The following is a 17,950-nucleotide window of genomic DNA, read 5'->3' on the forward strand; positions in this document are numbered from 1 at the left end:
GTCATTGACCTTAGATGTCAACAATTAATATGTGTTTTAAGTTTTAAAGGTTTTTGAGAAACCATTTTTCATGAAAATTCTTAACCACAAATTCAAAGTCGAAAAATGAGCATAATTTGATAAAAATGCAAGTCAGAGTTTTTCTTAGAACGTATGCTAAGATATCCAGTCTGAAAAAGTGTGTGAAGTTTCAAAGCTGTATGATTTATTGTTTTTGAAAAACCATGTTTCATGAAACTTCTTAACTTCAAATTTCTTTGTCAAAATAAGGCCTATAATTTGGTCTATATTCAATATATAAGATGGACGAAGAATAAACTACGGATGAAAACCGATTGAAACTGCAGCAAACAAACAACAATGCTAGCCTTATTTGGATTTAAAACTCGAACCAATATACAAAAAATTAAAGGTTTTGATTCATACGTTGTATGTCAATTTTAGTTTACCATGTAGCAATATATCCCTGTTCCGGAAATAAAAAGGTATATTCTATTCGAAACCTAAAAAAGAGCAACTTAATTTTGACCCCATGAAAATTGGCATTATATAGAGGATATTTGTTTGTTTTGCATGTAAGATTGAAATATATTTCACTGAGTGAACACCAGGTGCAATATTTTTTCACCAGTGGCGCATCTTTCAGTATGGACATTTAGCCATTCATAATTTCCGGGAAAGTTTCAAAATATGTAGAGGCTGAATAGCAATGAGTGTAGACTGATCGTGGTGTTGGACTGCAATGGTCGCATTAGAAGAACCAGTAGCGGACCAACAGGCTATTTAGTTAACGAGTTTTATTCTCCAAGATTATCTAGATGACGTATCATTGCAATATCGGACAATTATAAAGGTTATGCTTATTCACTTATTCACGGAAAGCGAAATTTAGTTTAAATGCCCTCTCCACCCCCACTGTTGCCCCATTCCTGTTTTTGCGCCCTACGATTTGGCCTTTGTGGCACTATTTTGTTTGTGTGTGTGTGTTGTGTGTGTGTGTGTGTGTGCGCGTGCGTGCGTGTGTGCGCGTGTTCGAGGCTGGGACGTTCTGTAAATATTGCTTTCTCAGTATGATGATCTTTTCTCTCATAGTTTATTGCTACATTTCTATAATCGATATTTTTCACTAGGCGTTACGGTGTCTCCAATAAGGATGACGAACACAGCTTACAAATCTCTGTCATTCCACAAATACCTTGCCTGAAGTGACATCGGTATAATTATCTATTAAAGAACTGGCATGATAAATCTTGAATAAATATTGAAAGATAATGGAACAATAATGTTATGTTAATTTGAGTTTTAAGTATCTTAGACAATATTTAAAAACGTCTTTCAAAGTATTTTATTTTATGCGTAACGTTGTGGAAAAAACATCAACACAAATCAGTTATTAGGTATTTGATATTAACTCTTTTTTGATTTGTTAAGAGAATATAGATAAAATCTGCGCGGAAGGAAACATTTAGAGCTTTGTACATAGTCAAGATTAATTTAATAATTCGACTCTTTTCGAAGCGTTTTGCTACAGCGACGACTGAAAAGATGGAATTTGAAAATAGCACCGAAACATCCGAATGGCTACCTCCGCCATTTGACGCAAGCGTCCCAAATATTTTATTGGCAATAACTCTTGCGATTCTTGACATTCTTATAATTTTCGGAAACCTTTTGGTACTTTTGGCGTTTGTAATGGAGAAACATCTGATGCAACCGTTTAATATGTTTATTTTGAATTTGGCTGTGACGGATTTTAGCGTTGCTATTACGGCGATGACGTTTTACACGTTAGATACGCTGTTGGGATACTGGCCATTCGGGACAATCATGTGCGGGGTCTGGATTTATTTTGACTTTGCAATGACATTTGCCTCAGTATTTACACTTGTTGCAATTTCAGTTGACAGGTTTTGGTGCGTAACATGGGCCATTCATTACAGAATGCACAATAATAAAAATAAAACAGCGTTCGTTATTGGTTTAATATGGTAAGTATCAAACATGATTCCAAGTTTATAGAATATTCTCGTTAACCACGATTTGTGAATTAAGAAACCATTTTGTTGATTTTTTACCATAAGTTAATTAATGTTGTGGAAATGAGACAAGGAGCCGTTCTTAATCTAATTTGATTCAGATTAATTAGCAATCAGAATACAATTTTGCTTTATTTAATCAGGTGTAAAACAAAAAGTAAAGAAAAATAAATGATCGTGAAAAAGATACTCGGTCGAGGTTAACTTGTTTTAACAGCTGCTAGATATTATTTCGTGTTCTAATACTCCAGAAATACACTGAACAAATCTTATTAGTGTGCATGTATAAATGTTCTCATCTATTCGCCAAGTTTGGTACGATCATGCTCAAATTTTCAATAAGTACAGTTGAGAGACATGATATGATATTGCATTTATTAGATTTCAAAAGGAACACAAATTTAAATACCCAATAAATGAAATAGCTTTATAAGCCAAAATCGCAAAAAAATGTACCCTTAAGTTATTATTAACTGACTGTTATTTACAATCTGGGAACGTTGTCACATGGATGTGACCCAATTTTTTTCATAATATTTTGGTAGATTTATTCACTACTGGACAATTTTCGCATATTCCTTGGCGATGGTTTGTGGCACTGCACCAAAACTTCTTATGAGGCGGTCGGTTCATTTCACCCCATATAGATTGTAATATTCACTTATTCACTGAAGTTTCATTAATAAACTTAGTATTGAATATTGTATAATCATCTTTAAGATATGTGGCTTGCCTTTTAATTTTGTCTTTTGACGTCTTGTCTGTGATATACAGGTTTCCCATTTCAAAATTCTATTTTGTTTAGTTCGTATAAACAAATGTGGATGTTTCTTAATTCAAAAGTTCATCCTTTTCATGTTTAAATGTTAAATTCTCCTTCAGCCGGGGCTATGGGGCGTGGGCACCGTCCATGAACAGTCTCAGTAAAACTCATTTTCAATTTTGCCATTTTGGACATTCTTTAGGGAATCCATTAGTCTCTATTTTCATGATGAAATAAATAAAATGTACCACTCTATTTCTTCGTCTGTCTACACTCAAATTTAAAAAAACAAAACAAAACACCTACCTATTTTCAATAGTCATCATATTATTTTGTTATTTTCAATAATAACATTTATTTCACACCTTATAAAATATAACCAATGAACTTTCAGCGTTTGAACCACGTGATGTTCAAAGAGAAGTCATTATCGGATCCAATCTTGTCAATTCAGTTTCGTTTTCATTTCTAGAGTACAAAACATCCATATTTAATGCATATCACACCCTTTTTAGCCTCGTTTTCAGTTTTAGAGTCCAAAATATCTATATCAAATGCATATCGTTCTCCATCTAGCCTCATTTTAATTTTCAAGGTAAAATAATTTTATCAATTCCTTCTTGTATTTAAAGTATTAAAACTCTGTTCCAATGTCAAAAATGTTAAATAAAGAGGCCATTTAACATCGTTGAAAACAATACTGATTCTACTGGACTCACCTATCAGTCTCGGAATTAGCCTCGTCCAATATAGGTTTGACAGCTGTGAACTCATAATATATTTCAAGGACTAATTGTTAAAGCTGGAAAGAGAAAGTGATTAGTTCGTGCATTCACCTGCCCAATGGCGAATGGCTCGTAAATTTACCGTAAGTCGACATGAAAATATTAACAGCCAATGGCTGAAACAAGCAATAATTTCCCCCTTTTTGGCCTTTAGACTAAAACCATTACTGTTGTAATAATACGGAATAAACTAATTAAAGTATTGCAGACAATTTGTATGTCTGTAGAAAAGGGCAAACTTGTGTTTTATTATGTTGAACTAACGGACGTATAGCATTTGAAATGCCCAATATCTGACGAAAGTAGCGTTGAATGAGAAATTATTTGTGGTAAAGGTAGCGAAGTGTAAACAAAGTAGTATTATGACTTCCAAACAAAAATACTAAAGCATTGTAATGGCAACAATTGCCAAACTGTAAGAGAAGCAAAAGATGTCTCAGGTATATGGTCAATGATTAACTTTTTTGGAAATTGTAACAGGACAGAAATAAAAAGCTTTTCAAAAATACAAAACGACAGCTTTTTTTAACATTACTTGACCATTAAGCGAATGTAAGACTATTATGAAATGCGACTTTCCATTATATTCTTCTCGGTACGTTCGTTATTTATTGACATTAGGAAGAAATTTATGAAATATTACAAAGATAATTTGATTCCCTTTGTTATGATATGAGACATTCTTTGGACAATCTATAATTGTCAATTTTCTTTTCTGTACTGTATACGATGCTATATATTGAGTGTATGAGTTATGTATGTTGGCTGATTTGGTACGCTTTTGTGCGTCGTCTAGTTGGCGCTAGCGACAACAACACAAAGCGCCAAACGGCGCGTTGTCGGACTTTCGTCTTGTCGTCCTGTCGTTAGCGACGACACGACAAAGCGCCAAACGGCGCGTTGTCGCGTTGTCGTCTTGTCTATAGCACGGCACGCCAAACGGCGTGTTGTCGTGAGGCGCGATGTCGTCCTGCCGCTTGGCTTATAAGCCAATCCTTCAATTTGAACCGAGCGACAATGTCACATCGCGACAACACGCCGCACGACAACGCGCCGTTTGGTGTACCGCGCTAGAGACAGGACGACAATACGACAGTGCGCCGTTTGGCGTTTTGTCGTGTTGTGGCTAGCGCCAACGCGACGCACAAAAGCGTACCAAATCAGCTACCATAGTTACGGATTTCTGTTTTATTTTCATTAACATTATCAAACTCGGAATTATATCAATGGAAATATTTTCACGATGATAACTGTTGGATATAAATGAAAAATCATTTACATATATTTTCATGAAATCGTTTATAAAATCATACAAATTTAAATGCTTAATTTACGGTAATTTCAAAACGTAATACAATTCAGGTTTGATTTGCTTAAACAGAATTTATGCATCTTTTGTTCTTAAAAACAAATACCTTCAAGGATGTTGTTTGACGATATTTGTAAAAAATAATCATTCATGATAAAGGTTTAGAGGTTGATAAAGATTGCAATGTCGCTTACTTGCTTGTGTCACTTTAACTTCTAATAAAACATGTAGAAAAAAAGAGACAACTTTATAGAATGTATCTAATACGGCAATCCTGCAATTTTGTTCATGAATTTTATTAAATTTAAGCTACCATCAACGTCTTCAACTCTTAAACATGAAAAAAATTAAGACATTTTGAATTAAAAATCATCAGCAGATTACTTTTCATAGGCAAATCAAAGAGCTGAACTAATTTTTTAAAGCCATATTCTTCTTAAAGGAAATTATTTGCATGCATTTCATTATTTATTATATAGAAGCGCATGATATTGTGAGCTGATGACGTCGGAACAAAGACTCAATTATAAAAATCAGACAAAACTAATACTTCATAATTTTACTTAAGATTTTAACATTTTGAAAGCCCATACTTATTTTATGTCTAAAATACATTTTCTGCAAGAATAAGGTAGAAATGTAGAAGGCAATCTGTTAATTCCGTATAAACAAACAAATGTATGCATGTATATTCAGCCATTGTGTAATATTCAATTGAAACAGACAACTGCATGAATACCACAGTTTTTTTGTATTAACATGTTAACATTGACATGTCGATAAATGTCACATTGAAATGCTAATAATGAGACATTGCCATGTTGATAAATGTCACATTGAAATGTTGTTAATGAGACATTGTCATGCTAATAAATGTCACATTGAAATGTTGATAAATTTTACATTGACATGTTGATATTTGTCACATTGACATGTTGATAATTTGACATTGACATACATGATAAATGTCATATTAAAATGTTGATAAATGTGACATTGACATGTTGATAAATGTTACACTCAACATGTCACATTCACATGTTGATAAAAGTCACATTAACATGTTAATAAATGTCACTTTAACATGTCATTAAAAGTCACATTAACATGTTAATAAATGTCACTTTTACATGTTAATAAATGTCACATTAACATGTTAATAATTGTCACATTGATATGTTGATAAAAGTCACATTGACATGTTGAATAATGTCACACGGACAACGCAATTTTAGATAAGTTAAAACTAGAACTAATCTGTATTCACTAATATAGTTCAACAGTATAAACACCACCTTCAGTACAAGCATATAATCAAACTCTGGTTAATTGTATCATCGCTAATTAAATTTTCCCATTTATACATCATTTTACTGTAACGAAGTAGAAACTTGTATGATCTAGATTTATTAAATTTGAAAAATAGAAGCCATCACAAATATATGTTACGTATTTCATACTACCAAAATCAAACTTAGGATAATTTCGTTAATTCGTTTATTATTCATTTTGTATATTCTTGCAATCGCAAAAAAATCAATTTCAGATGGTTCATTTATGTTATTGCCATGGGTATACACAAGTTTTAAGAATAATTATGCCAGTCATGCGAAGCCAATATAAAACTCATTTCTTTTGCAGGGTTTTAGTTATAGCAATTTGGACGCCGCCATTTATTGGAGATCGTCTAAAGCACAGCGAACCTCACTCTTGTATTTGGGAACCTAATGACAATACTGAATTCGTTATATTTGTAGCAGTAATTGGCCATTATATACCATGTGCGATCATGGTTTTCTGCTATATAAAGGTAAATTTATCATGGTTTTCTGGAACATAATGAACTTTTACCATTTTTAATCATGATAAAGGTAAATAACACCATGTGCCATCATTGTTTTCGGTCATATAAAGGTAACTTTATACCATGTATCATCATGATTTTCTGCTAAAATAAACTACTTAAAGTCACACAAATGTACGGTGGCACAAAGGTGACATATGTGTGTTTTTATTTATCTCGTGCGCGAGAGATACTATGTCGTGGCCACGAGTTACTAAGTCGTGGCCACGAGACAGCTAAGTCGTGAGCACGAGATACTATGTCGTTGCCTAGAGTTACTTAGTCGTGGCCACGATAAAGCTAAGTCGTGCACACGACATACTATGTCGTTGCCACGAATTACTAAGTCTTGGCCACGATATATGGTGTAATCTGATTGGTTATTTATCTCGTGGCCACGACTAAGTAACTCGTGGCCACGACATAGTATCTCGTGGCCATGACATAGTAACTCGTGGCCACGACTTAGCTATCTCAGTAACTCGTGGCCACGACATAATATCTCGTGGCCACGACTAAGTAACTCGTGGAAATCCGTTTTATGCACTTTTAATATTTACATTTTCGTGCAACGGTCAATAGTTCTAAAAGGACGTAACTAGCAGTTACACTCTTAAATTTGTTACTCGGACTTATGTAATTGGGGCGTAACTTCCATATATGCCCTTTTAGATTTTAGTGTATTCATAAATTTTCCAATGCATTTATACAATTTTTTTTATCCATATCAATAGTGAATTATAATAAGTGACCCTTTTTAAAGTATCTTTAGTCTTTAATCCTATGACATTGTCTGTGAAGGTTACATGACAGATATATAAAACACGTATTGATTTTAAATGTTACATAATTATATGATTTAGAACAGTCACTGTGTTTCATTAAATTGACTTCGGGTTGCTTATTATATAGAGGATATTAATTTTGTTTGTTTGTGAGAATACTGTTTTTAAAGTCCACTCGATGAAATAAATTACATCTTACACAACAAACAAATTTTCTTTTTAATTTATGCTTAAAAACAAGTTAAACGAAATTTCCATAATATTATCGTTAATATTAAAATCTGTTTTCCCCATTTTTCCCCATTGAGAGCCCTATTTAGTTGGAATTTCTCAAATGTAAGCGGCAGCCATTTTTTAAAGTTGTGTATTTCACGGGAGGAAAATAATTTTGTTTGATTCAGAGGGATATCATTTGGATTTGTTAAAAGAAGGAAAACTTATTTGAGGATTGTAACAGACAAAAAATAAGTGTTTACAGATGTGAAAACATTCAAAAAGCAGCTAGGAAAATCGAAAACTTGGAAGCTGGCTCAGGAACGCTGGGTTGTTTACTTATTCTTCGAGCTGATGGCTGTCATTGCTTTTCAATTGTTCATAAAGCATACGGCAGTTTTTGCTCGTAGGATACTTTAATATGCCCAAATGTCATCAAGAGCAGTTTTGCATGTGGAAGGAATGTATTTTTCAGACTGTAAAAATGAAACAAACAAAAATTAGAGACGAAATTCGGTGATTGTAATTTGTAAGTTTTCTTCTTTTTATTACTTTTGACATTTAAGTTATTTATCAATTTCAACTTTGCTTTTTCTTAAAACAGCCTGACATTGTCAGAATTGTCAGCAAAAATAAAATGAGGTACCACATAGGGAAAATATTAAAAAAGTAGTTTCGTCATTGAAAAGTGTGAAATTATATTTTGATAATTTTCACTGTGAAATTATCAAATATAATTTTCACGGATAAATCAGTAATCCACTGAAAAGCATAAAATAAATATAATTAACCTTAGAAGGTACAACGCATTGATTCTTTCCTAGAATTGACTGATACATTCTGTGTGTGGAAAACCCACGAAGTAATGCTACATATCTTACTATCTTAGCTCTGCTGTCGTAGTTTCCTGTGGCCCATTTAGACCATTTATGTAAAAGGTCGTACTTAAAGTTGGATTAATATCCACCTTATGATTAAAAGAAGAGATAATTCTAAAGAACATGTGGTTAACGACGGACGACAGACATATTCTTATCACAGACAAAAGCTCACCCAAGCACTAAAACGTCAGGCACGGAACATTATTGAGCTTAATGTACAATGATACATACGACAGCTAATACAAAACATAAAGGCAACTTTGATGCAAATTTTAACTGTTTAGTTTATACAAATTTATTTTAGTTCGGATGTGTTGGAAGTTGTAAGCTTATCTAAACACACTCGAATCTGCTCCCATGGAAACAATACATTGGCCTTAACGGGGTTTGAATCGTTAAACCTTTGGTAACAGATACAGTAGCCTGATTGAAGCAAGTTGAAAATATTTTTGAAAACAAAAATATACATTTTCAGACAAAAACACAAAATATTTTTTTTTTCTATATTAAGGCATGAATGAATGAATGATCATTCATAAGATACACATGAAATATCATCATTGAATCATGTATTCATGTACATGTATACATATTGTACCCAGGAATTAGAATTACTTTAATAATAACTACTGCTAAATACAAGCTTAAAAACACTTCGAAAATTTGAAAATTACACTATTTATACTACTAACAGATTCAAATTCAAATTTTATTGTAATTTACAATCAACTTTAGATCTACGACATTAAGACTAAACAATGTCAACTGTGTCTGAACTCTATATTACAATACCATAGTCTATTCTCGTCTCACAGTGTTGTCCAGTGGTCCAATGTACAATTACATTCGTTATTATTTTAATAATTTAAATTAACAGTTTTCCCATGAAGAAATTATGTATATAATTTTTTATGGAATCGGGGTCTTTTCGAACCTTTTACAAGCTTGACATGTCTCCTGGCATCTCAGAATGACTTCTAATACAGACGTGGTGTGGATTTTGTCAATTTCTAAAGTTTTTACTTCACAAAGACACATTGTTGAAAATATCAGGTTTCTTTGTTGCCACATGAAGCTCAGTGTAGAATACACATTCTTTAACATGATAAAATTTTGAATGTTTATACAGACAATTTAATTCTTTTTTGGAAATTTCTCGGTCTATGGGAGGATACATTCATCCAACACCCACCTGATTATAGATATAGGTACAACTAGAGGCCTATATATTACGAAACATTCAAAGCGCCTGTTTGAATGCAACATTGCTATTTCTTTAATCTTTTCATTTTGTTTCTAGTGATTCAGTTATTCAATCGCATGCAAAGTAATAAAACTTTGATTCAAACGAATTTACAAATCATAGACGATGACCCAAATGATTCTTGTCAGATAAAGAATTGCACCTTTTCCCCCGGGAATAGAACTTTGGCCCCCTTATCTACAATGCGTATCCTTAAAATGTGTCAAGGCATGTCTCTGACTCGTGACATAAAGTCCTAACGTGCGTAAGTGTGACTATCTGAGTATCTGTTTGAACTAACGTATCAAATTCTTTAAAGGGCCATATATATAGCACTAGACGTCGAATGAGTATCTCGTGGCCACGACTTAGCTATCTCGTGGCCACGACTTAGCTATCTCGTGGCGACGACTTAGTAACTCGTGGCCACGACATAATAGCTTGTGCGCACGAGATAAATAAAAACACACACATGTCACCTTTGAGCCACCGTACAAATGCACTTTACAGAGATAATCTTTGTTGTGTATTAAGCGCTGGTAATCAAATTTGTGTCTCATCAATTACAATAAAACAGTTCTTTGACTTCACCTGTTACAATTAGATCAGAATTCATTTTAGAATAACCTTGTTTTCATTTAGCCTGCTTTCGGTCATATTCAAAAAAAGCCGACCTAGATCAGACGGAATATCTGCATTGTTCGCTATTTAGTCAGTACAAATTTGAAAATGTTTCCTGAAAAGGATGTCAAGATGTCCATTGTTGATATTTATGTTGTAGAGGTTAATAAGTCTTTAAATGTAGGCCTAATAAACAATCAAAATTTATAACAGTCACGCATATAGTTTATTCTGTATTTTTTCTTTTACACAGGTTTTTATGGTTATGAGGAAACAATCATCTCTTGTGACTAGCTCTGCACAGGGAGGTGCTGCATCATCGGTGAGAGTTAATGTGCAGGCTATTTCATATAACATGTCTGGCAATTCCTCGAAAACTTCAAATGTTTACTTTGGCAACACTCATTCAAACGACCAACTTGCTGCAAATGAAACATCTAACGGACGCTTCTTGACGCCAACAACTTCATTGTGTATCGTAGGAAACCAGAATTCACCGCCGTCAAGGTCACCAAGTCAAGCAGATGACACGGATGCCCCGAGCAACCAAACACAATCAGCAAACAGGCCATACCGTGTGTCCAACAGTCAGCAACGTGAACAGAGAATATTCATTACCCTAACGTACGTTCTACTTAGCTACTTGATATGTTGGTTCCCATTTTACATAGCGTTCGATACATACGCATGGAAACCTGAACTGGTACCAGCCGGATTATATTCGTTCTTCTTCTGGTCTACTTACGTTAATTCTACTTTAAATCCTTTCATCTATGCTTTTACTAACAAGGAATTTCGTTTGGCGTTCATCAAAGTTTTGAAAAGAATCTGTAGTTTCTCGAAGAATAGAGAAACAGCTTGATTATACAGCCTTTTGCTTTGAGAGCGCCATCTTGAAAAAAAATCCAACAAAACAACAAAAACAAGCACTTGTTATGACGTCATGACGCCAACCTTTTCCCCATACTTTTGGTTCAAATAAAACTGTATTAGATGTCCATACTCTATCATGTGATATAACATTCATTATTGACTTATTATTGAACAACATTCTATTAATATTTGAAATGAACAAACTGTATAAGATATTATGAATCACCCTGTTAATCAATTCTGCACACATGTAACATACATGTATAATTAATCACTTTTTAATATTCAGTTTTCGTACCCAAGTTGAACATTACTACAAACCCACCAAAGGACTGTTAATTAAATGAAGATAATAAAGAAAATATTTAGGTATCATAAGTATAATAATGATTGTATATACCATTTATTATATAAAATAGATCTAATACAGCGTTATTGCACCTTGCTTAAACATCTACAGAAGGAGGAAGGCCAAAGATTTCTTATGTCTTTGTGGTAAAATAAAAAATCTACTGGTTTAAATTATGTAAAATTTAATAGTATTTTCATTTGATTCCGTCATTTTATAGAAGAGAAAACTATTGACATGGTGGTCCAGGTCTTTTGGTGATATTTTGTTTCTACTATTGTGGTGGCGGTAGTGTTTGTAGACAGGGACCCACATTGTATTTACACATTTCAGCCACCGTATCGTTTCTGGCTATAGTGCCTTCACTTTCGCAAGGACCTCATAACTTCTGTACATGCTAGAGCCAGAGCTGCATTACTGGTACTGGTACTGCAGCGATTTTGCAAGTACTGGTACTGATACTGAATAACTCTTATAAAATGTTGCTACTACTGGTACTGGTACTGCATCACTGTCTTAAAAAGTGGTACTACTATACTGCATAACAAGGCAGTAATTTTGGTTTTGATAAAAATGTCATCAATTTTTCTCATAAAGTTAAGCTGTAAATTACATGCATCATTTTATTATTGTGAAAAAGTAAGTTAGCAAATCTATAGATAATTTGATGCAATATTCCTTCAAATGTTAACATAGTATTCATCATAAAAAGAAGCACTGTAACACCGCAAAACGTCCGTACCGCAAAACGTACGCGTGTGGACGTTTTGCGTCGCATATCGTACACATGTGGACGTTTTGCGGTGCATATCGTACTTGGTACGTTTTGCGGCGGGAGTGTGTATTTGCGTCGCATATCGTCCATATTTTCTGTATTAAAATATATTCATTATAAACGTTACTTTTATTGGTTCTGTCATTTTCATATTGTTTCAGGTAAAGATATTACGAAATAAACATTAAAGTGCAATATTTTTGTGATCCTATATAATTCTGACTTTTTTTATTTAAAAAAGAGAAATATGCTTAAGCTGAGGATGTTTTTCGAATAGATTTTTTTATGGAATGGAACCAAGCAGAAGCAGCAGCAGAGATATAAAAACGATGATATTGAAATAAATGTAATCTTATAGACATACAGAAAAGGACGGCTATACGGACGGACGAACCGGGGATTGGACTGAGTGAATGACAAAAAATATTAAAATTAAGCTTTGCTTTTGACAATAGCTTTTCATATAATTGCATCAAGAAGTGAGGATGATTTTTTGTGTTCTTGTTGACTATGGAGGTTTGGTTCTACCGTTCATTTTTACGGGGGATAGATGGGGACTTTTGACAGCGTAGTCATATTTGAGCGAGAGAGCTATATTATCATGGAGAGGGCCTTTAAGTCGCCTAGTCATTATTGAGCAAGAGAGCTTTTGTCGCGGGGAGCGGGGATGGGAATCCTCTTAGCTCATAAATGAACTTGATCGAGACCTTATTGTTATACATATTCTGTATAAAAAAATTAAGAATGGAGAAGAAACGAAAGCACTTACAAGGTGAAATATAGCGCGTTTTTGTTTTTGTTTATTTTTGTTAGATTTAACCTATAATCTAACTTTGTTTAGATTTTATGGTCATAGATATTCTCTTGAAAATCGTCAAGATTGAAGAAGAAATGAAAGCGTTGGAGTGGTAACAATGTGAAATATAACAGATATTGTAATTCAAGGGCAAATAACTGGCCATATTGCTTAGGGTATGTGGATGCTAGAGTGGTAACAAGCTAAATTTGGACGGACAGACAGGCGCATACTCAGGTAAAATTAAAACACAATAACACCTGATAATAACTGGTCAAAATTAACAAAAATTATATAAACTTTAAAATATGGACGTTATGCGGCAGGACCATGCCTTTTTGCCGCAAAATGTACGTCAGAAAAATGTGGACGATATGCGCCGCAAAACGTCCGTATACGTACGTTTTGCGGTACGGACGTTTTGCGGTGTTACAAAGCACCAAAGACTTGAAGTAAAAATTAAATTGAGATAAACAGACTCAATTAATCTTTACCCTAAAATATCCTTATTACAATTTTGTATTACTTTGTATTTACTAGTAAAAAAAAAGAGCAAAATAAACACTTCATTGCTTCTATTGTAAATAATCATATTTCAAGTGATATTGTTAGCACCATAAAAAGTTGTTATTTACTTTAATATAAATTGAACAGAGGTGTGAAGGTGTGAAAGGCAACAGAAGACTATTTTGTTTTAAATGAAAGATGATTGCATTGTATAACAGTGGACTTGTTACTAAACAATAAGTTATGACATGAATATACAGTATGTTGTAAATATTGTTCGTAAAAAGTATGTTAAAACATTAAAATTGTAAATATGTAATGTTAACTTAAAAGTAAATAATGATTTTATTTCTTTGCTAAATAATATTTGCAATTATTCTGTTTGACACTGTGTATTTATTCAAACTTTGATGAATATATAAAAGTAATGGTACTGATACTTAATTACTTCCCCTAAAAAAGTACTGGTACTGCAGTACCGAGCTAAAATCTAGTACTGGTACTGGTAATGGTACTGCATAACTTGGCAAGTACTGGTACTGGTACTTAAGTACTACACCCTCAATACCGATGCAGCTCTGGCTAGAGCAGAGGTACAGTGCGAATGACTGTAGATAGGATTTCATGATCAATCACAACGAAAGTGGACCTGCACCGTTGCTATAAAAAGCAATTGTGTTTTCACATATTAATCTAAAATTTAACAAACCAATCCAAGATTATATGTACAAGGTTAAAAAACAAGTATAAACAAAAGTTTTCATTATTGAAAAGAAAGCATTAGTTATTACCTCCACCTAAACTTCTGTTATTGTTCAGCGAGATGAATTTCAGATAGTTTATTATTAAAATAACATACTTTTTTCTGTCTATATTTTCTAATGGAATTTTCAATTAATATCTCAAAATAAAAGATATTTGTTAATTGTTACCCTTAGTAACTTTACAATTTAATCCAAGTTTCCTCCACTAATTGAAAAAGGTACTATACTCGTTTTATGTCGGCAAAAAAGGAAAACTATTATTGTCGTAATTTTGATTATCTAAGTGTAAATATCATATTTCTGAATTTTGCTTGTTCTAGCAAAATTAAATAAAACATTACTACGACAAATATCTTAAATGAACTTTTTTCGACCTGGACAAAACAATTCATCATTTTTAAGGAAAGTTTCAAAATAAGTATTGACTGAACAATGAAAAGTGCAGACCATGACCAGATGACACAGATGTACCATCTAATTGTGGTCTGCACTGGTCGAATGCTTAGAAGTATCAAAAAAATTTACAGTCAAGATATTCAAATTCAGTGCGAAAGAAATTGCTTTCCATATTGAAATAAACTAGAGTCGGTATACTTTGCAGACGACTTTGCAGACAAGTTAAACATAGAGGGATTTTGCAGACAAGTTAAATAAAGAAGGATTTTAGATTTTGCAGACAATATAGAGTATAATAGGGGGTGTTTAATCCCTTGTCATGGGCAATTATATTGATTTAATGCCATCTAGAAAGATCTATAATTATTTGCAAAACTTTATTTATTATTTGAAAAATAGTTTGAATAATATTTTTTTTAGAATAATTTATGCTTTTATAAAATAAATAAAAGAATATAATTTAAAAAAACATTAAGTAATTGCATGAGACAGGATATAATGATTATAACAAACAAACAATATTAATTAACTTTTTTAAGTTAATACATAAAGTATACTGTAGACAGAATAGAGGTTGACTTTTGCAGACAAGTTAAACTAAGAAGGATTTTGCAGACAAGTTAACTTAAGAACAAAATATAAAATCATAGGTGAAAATAAGGAAAATCTATATTTTGCAGACATAATTTATGTTGAATTTTGCAGACAAGTTAAATTCAGAACAGTTGACTATTGGGAAAAGTTGTATTTTGCAGACAGAATTGAGATTTAATTTTGCAAACAAGTTAAATATAGAACAAAATATAAAATGATAAGGGAAAATAAGCAAAATCTGTATTTTGCAGAAAAAGTTAATATTGAAATTTGCAGACAAGTTAAAATAAGAAGGATTTTGCAGACAAGTTAGATATAGAACAGAATAAAAAATAATAGGGGAATATTAGAAAAATCTGTATTTTTCAGACAGAATTAATGTTGAATTTTGCAGACAAGTTAAAATAAGAAGGATTTTGCAGACAAGTTAGATATAAAACAGAATATAAAATGAGGGGGGAACATAAAGAAAATCAGTATTTCGCAGACAGAAATAATGTTGAATTTTGCAGACAAGTTAAAATAAGAAGGATTTTGCAGACAAGTTAGATATAGCACAGAATAAAAAATAATAGGGGAATATTAGAAAAATCTGTATTTTTCAGACAGAATTAATGTTGAATTTTGCAGACAAGTTAAACTAAGAAGGATTTTGCAGACAAGTTAGATATAGAACAGAATATAAAAATTCTAGGGAATTAAGTTGTTAACTCTTAAGCTGCAGAACTTCTAAATGGACTTGTGCATCTTCCATTTTTGGATGTTTCCATTATCAGTCCTGGAGATATCAGGTCCAGCCCTAAGGTGGGGACCAAGGCTGTTCAAAGCATCCAGTTTCAGAAAAGTAAGTGTTAACAATGATAATTTAATGCTACTTTTATCACAAACCACAAAGAAATATCAAAGGTCGCTCTACTTCAACTATGTGATAAAGTTATAAACCTCTTAATCAAGAAACTTTAATACGTTTTATATTCGGTGCGAAAGAAATGTTTATGCATATTGTTATGACATAGAAACTATATTTAAATGGCATTATCCGACGACGGTGACACTTTTGAATTGCTGTCTATGTATCATTTAGCATTCTTGCATAAAAAATGCGTCTACATGGCATGAATACATGCATTAACGGATAGATTCCCATTAATGCACTGTTTATATGCGTGACTCATGGCGCAATGTAAAAGCACTATTTATTACTTTTTTTCGAATAATTTGACCGAGAATATTTGATTTCTTAAATAACAATAAATTTCATTATATCTGAAAAGAAGCACAAAAATGTTGACAAGTTGACAAGTCCATTTTGTATATTTAGTGTGGTATGGGAAAAAGTACCATTTGTACTTTAATAGGGCGGATACTTGAAAAAAAAACAACACGTAAATTGCTCAAATGACTTTTGTTGGGACATTGTATCTTTGTATTTAAGACCTGAAAATGAACGTTTTGAGAAAATATGAGAATAAAGATCAACAAGGCAAGGCAACGTTCAACTTGCTCAGTGTTTGTTATACATTATAATTAGAACATTGTCACTCAATGAAAATTCATCAATCATGAAATGTCACATCTATCTTAAATTGAAATGATGATTTTTTGTTTATGATATGTCTTTTAAATGATAAGGAAGAAATTCGCAGACTGGGTCAGTGGCACTCGATATTAATTTGCAATTAAAGCCCAGGTAGATACATAAAGGTCAAATGACATCTCACTAGCACACGGAAAGCATGACACAAGCAATGGCTTTTATGCAAGAATAGCGCTTAATCACTTTGCAAAATCCCTCGGACTGTGGGCTCGAGCTTTGAATGCGTCTAAGTGTTTCTACATATAATAATGCACGAAAAAAAGTGCATTAATAATCTACTAAAAGGAGAAAGTGTTCCGCCCTTATTTTAATATTTATTTAATAAAATGCAATAACATTATTATTTAAACATAATCAATAAATTACTGAACCACTTAACTCTTAACTTAAATAGTGCTTGTCACATTCACTTACTTTTATATCATCGATATTTGTACATGCTTTCATTGCAACTATACTAATATTTAGAATAAACAAACAATTTTTAACGTGATAGCCGCGCCTGACCAATTAAATTTTGTAAATACGTATCTTTTCAGTTTGTTATTAATATATTTATTAATCATTACAAAGTCTGTTATGAAGTATAACAAAAAGTGCATCTTCGCTAATCCCTCAACCCATCCCCACCACCAACTAAAGTAGTATTTCATAATGTCAAGGAGACTGGTCTGTCATTATTAGCCTGAAACTGTTCGCTATTTTTAAATATTGGTGAGACAAAGCCCTCGATCCAGTCAATTTGGAAAATGTGTCAGATAAAAAAGATATTTTATACAATATTATTGGTATGGGTGCAATTTCTTAAGCACATTCTTTT

At 32.6% G+C, this 17,950-nt stretch overlaps 1 protein-coding gene across 1 annotated transcript; it reads left to right on the forward strand.

The window, feature by feature from the left end:
- Nucleotides 1–1,545: 1,545 nt before the first annotated feature.
- On the forward strand, nt 1,546–11,487 carry LOC132713554 (alpha-2A adrenergic receptor-like). The gene is made up of 3 exons (XM_060696193.1): nt 1,546–1,988; nt 6,535–6,703; nt 10,733–11,487. Exons 1-3 carry the CDS (start codon nt 1,546–1,548, stop codon nt 11,339–11,341), a joined length of 1,221 nt encoding a protein of 406 aa, XP_060552176.1. The 3' UTR covers nt 11,342–11,487.
- The last annotated feature ends 6,463 nt before the right edge of the window (nt 11,488–17,950 follow it).

This window comes from Ruditapes philippinarum, unplaced genomic scaffold, assembly GCF_026571515.1.
Source record: "Ruditapes philippinarum isolate M1 unplaced genomic scaffold, ASM2657151v2 ctg171_1_1_1_1, whole genome shotgun sequence".
Taxonomy (NCBI): domain Eukaryota; kingdom Metazoa; phylum Mollusca; class Bivalvia; order Venerida; family Veneridae; genus Ruditapes; species Ruditapes philippinarum.

What these genes read in the sequence shown, in the direction of transcription:
- LOC132713554 (XM_060696193.1), top strand. Translation starts at nt 1,546, where the DNA reads ATGGAATTTGAAAATAGCACCGAAACATCCGAATGGCTACCTCCGCCA. An exon ending in TTCGTTATTGGTTTAATATG is followed by an intron (nt 1,989 to 6,534) that starts GTAAGTATCAAA and finishes TTTCTTTTGCAG; the next exon opens with GGTTTTAGTTATAGCAATTT. An exon ending in TGGTTTTCTGCTATATAAAG is followed by an intron (nt 6,704 to 10,732) that starts GTAAATTTATCA and finishes TCTTTTACACAG; the next exon opens with GTTTTTATGGTTATGAGGAA.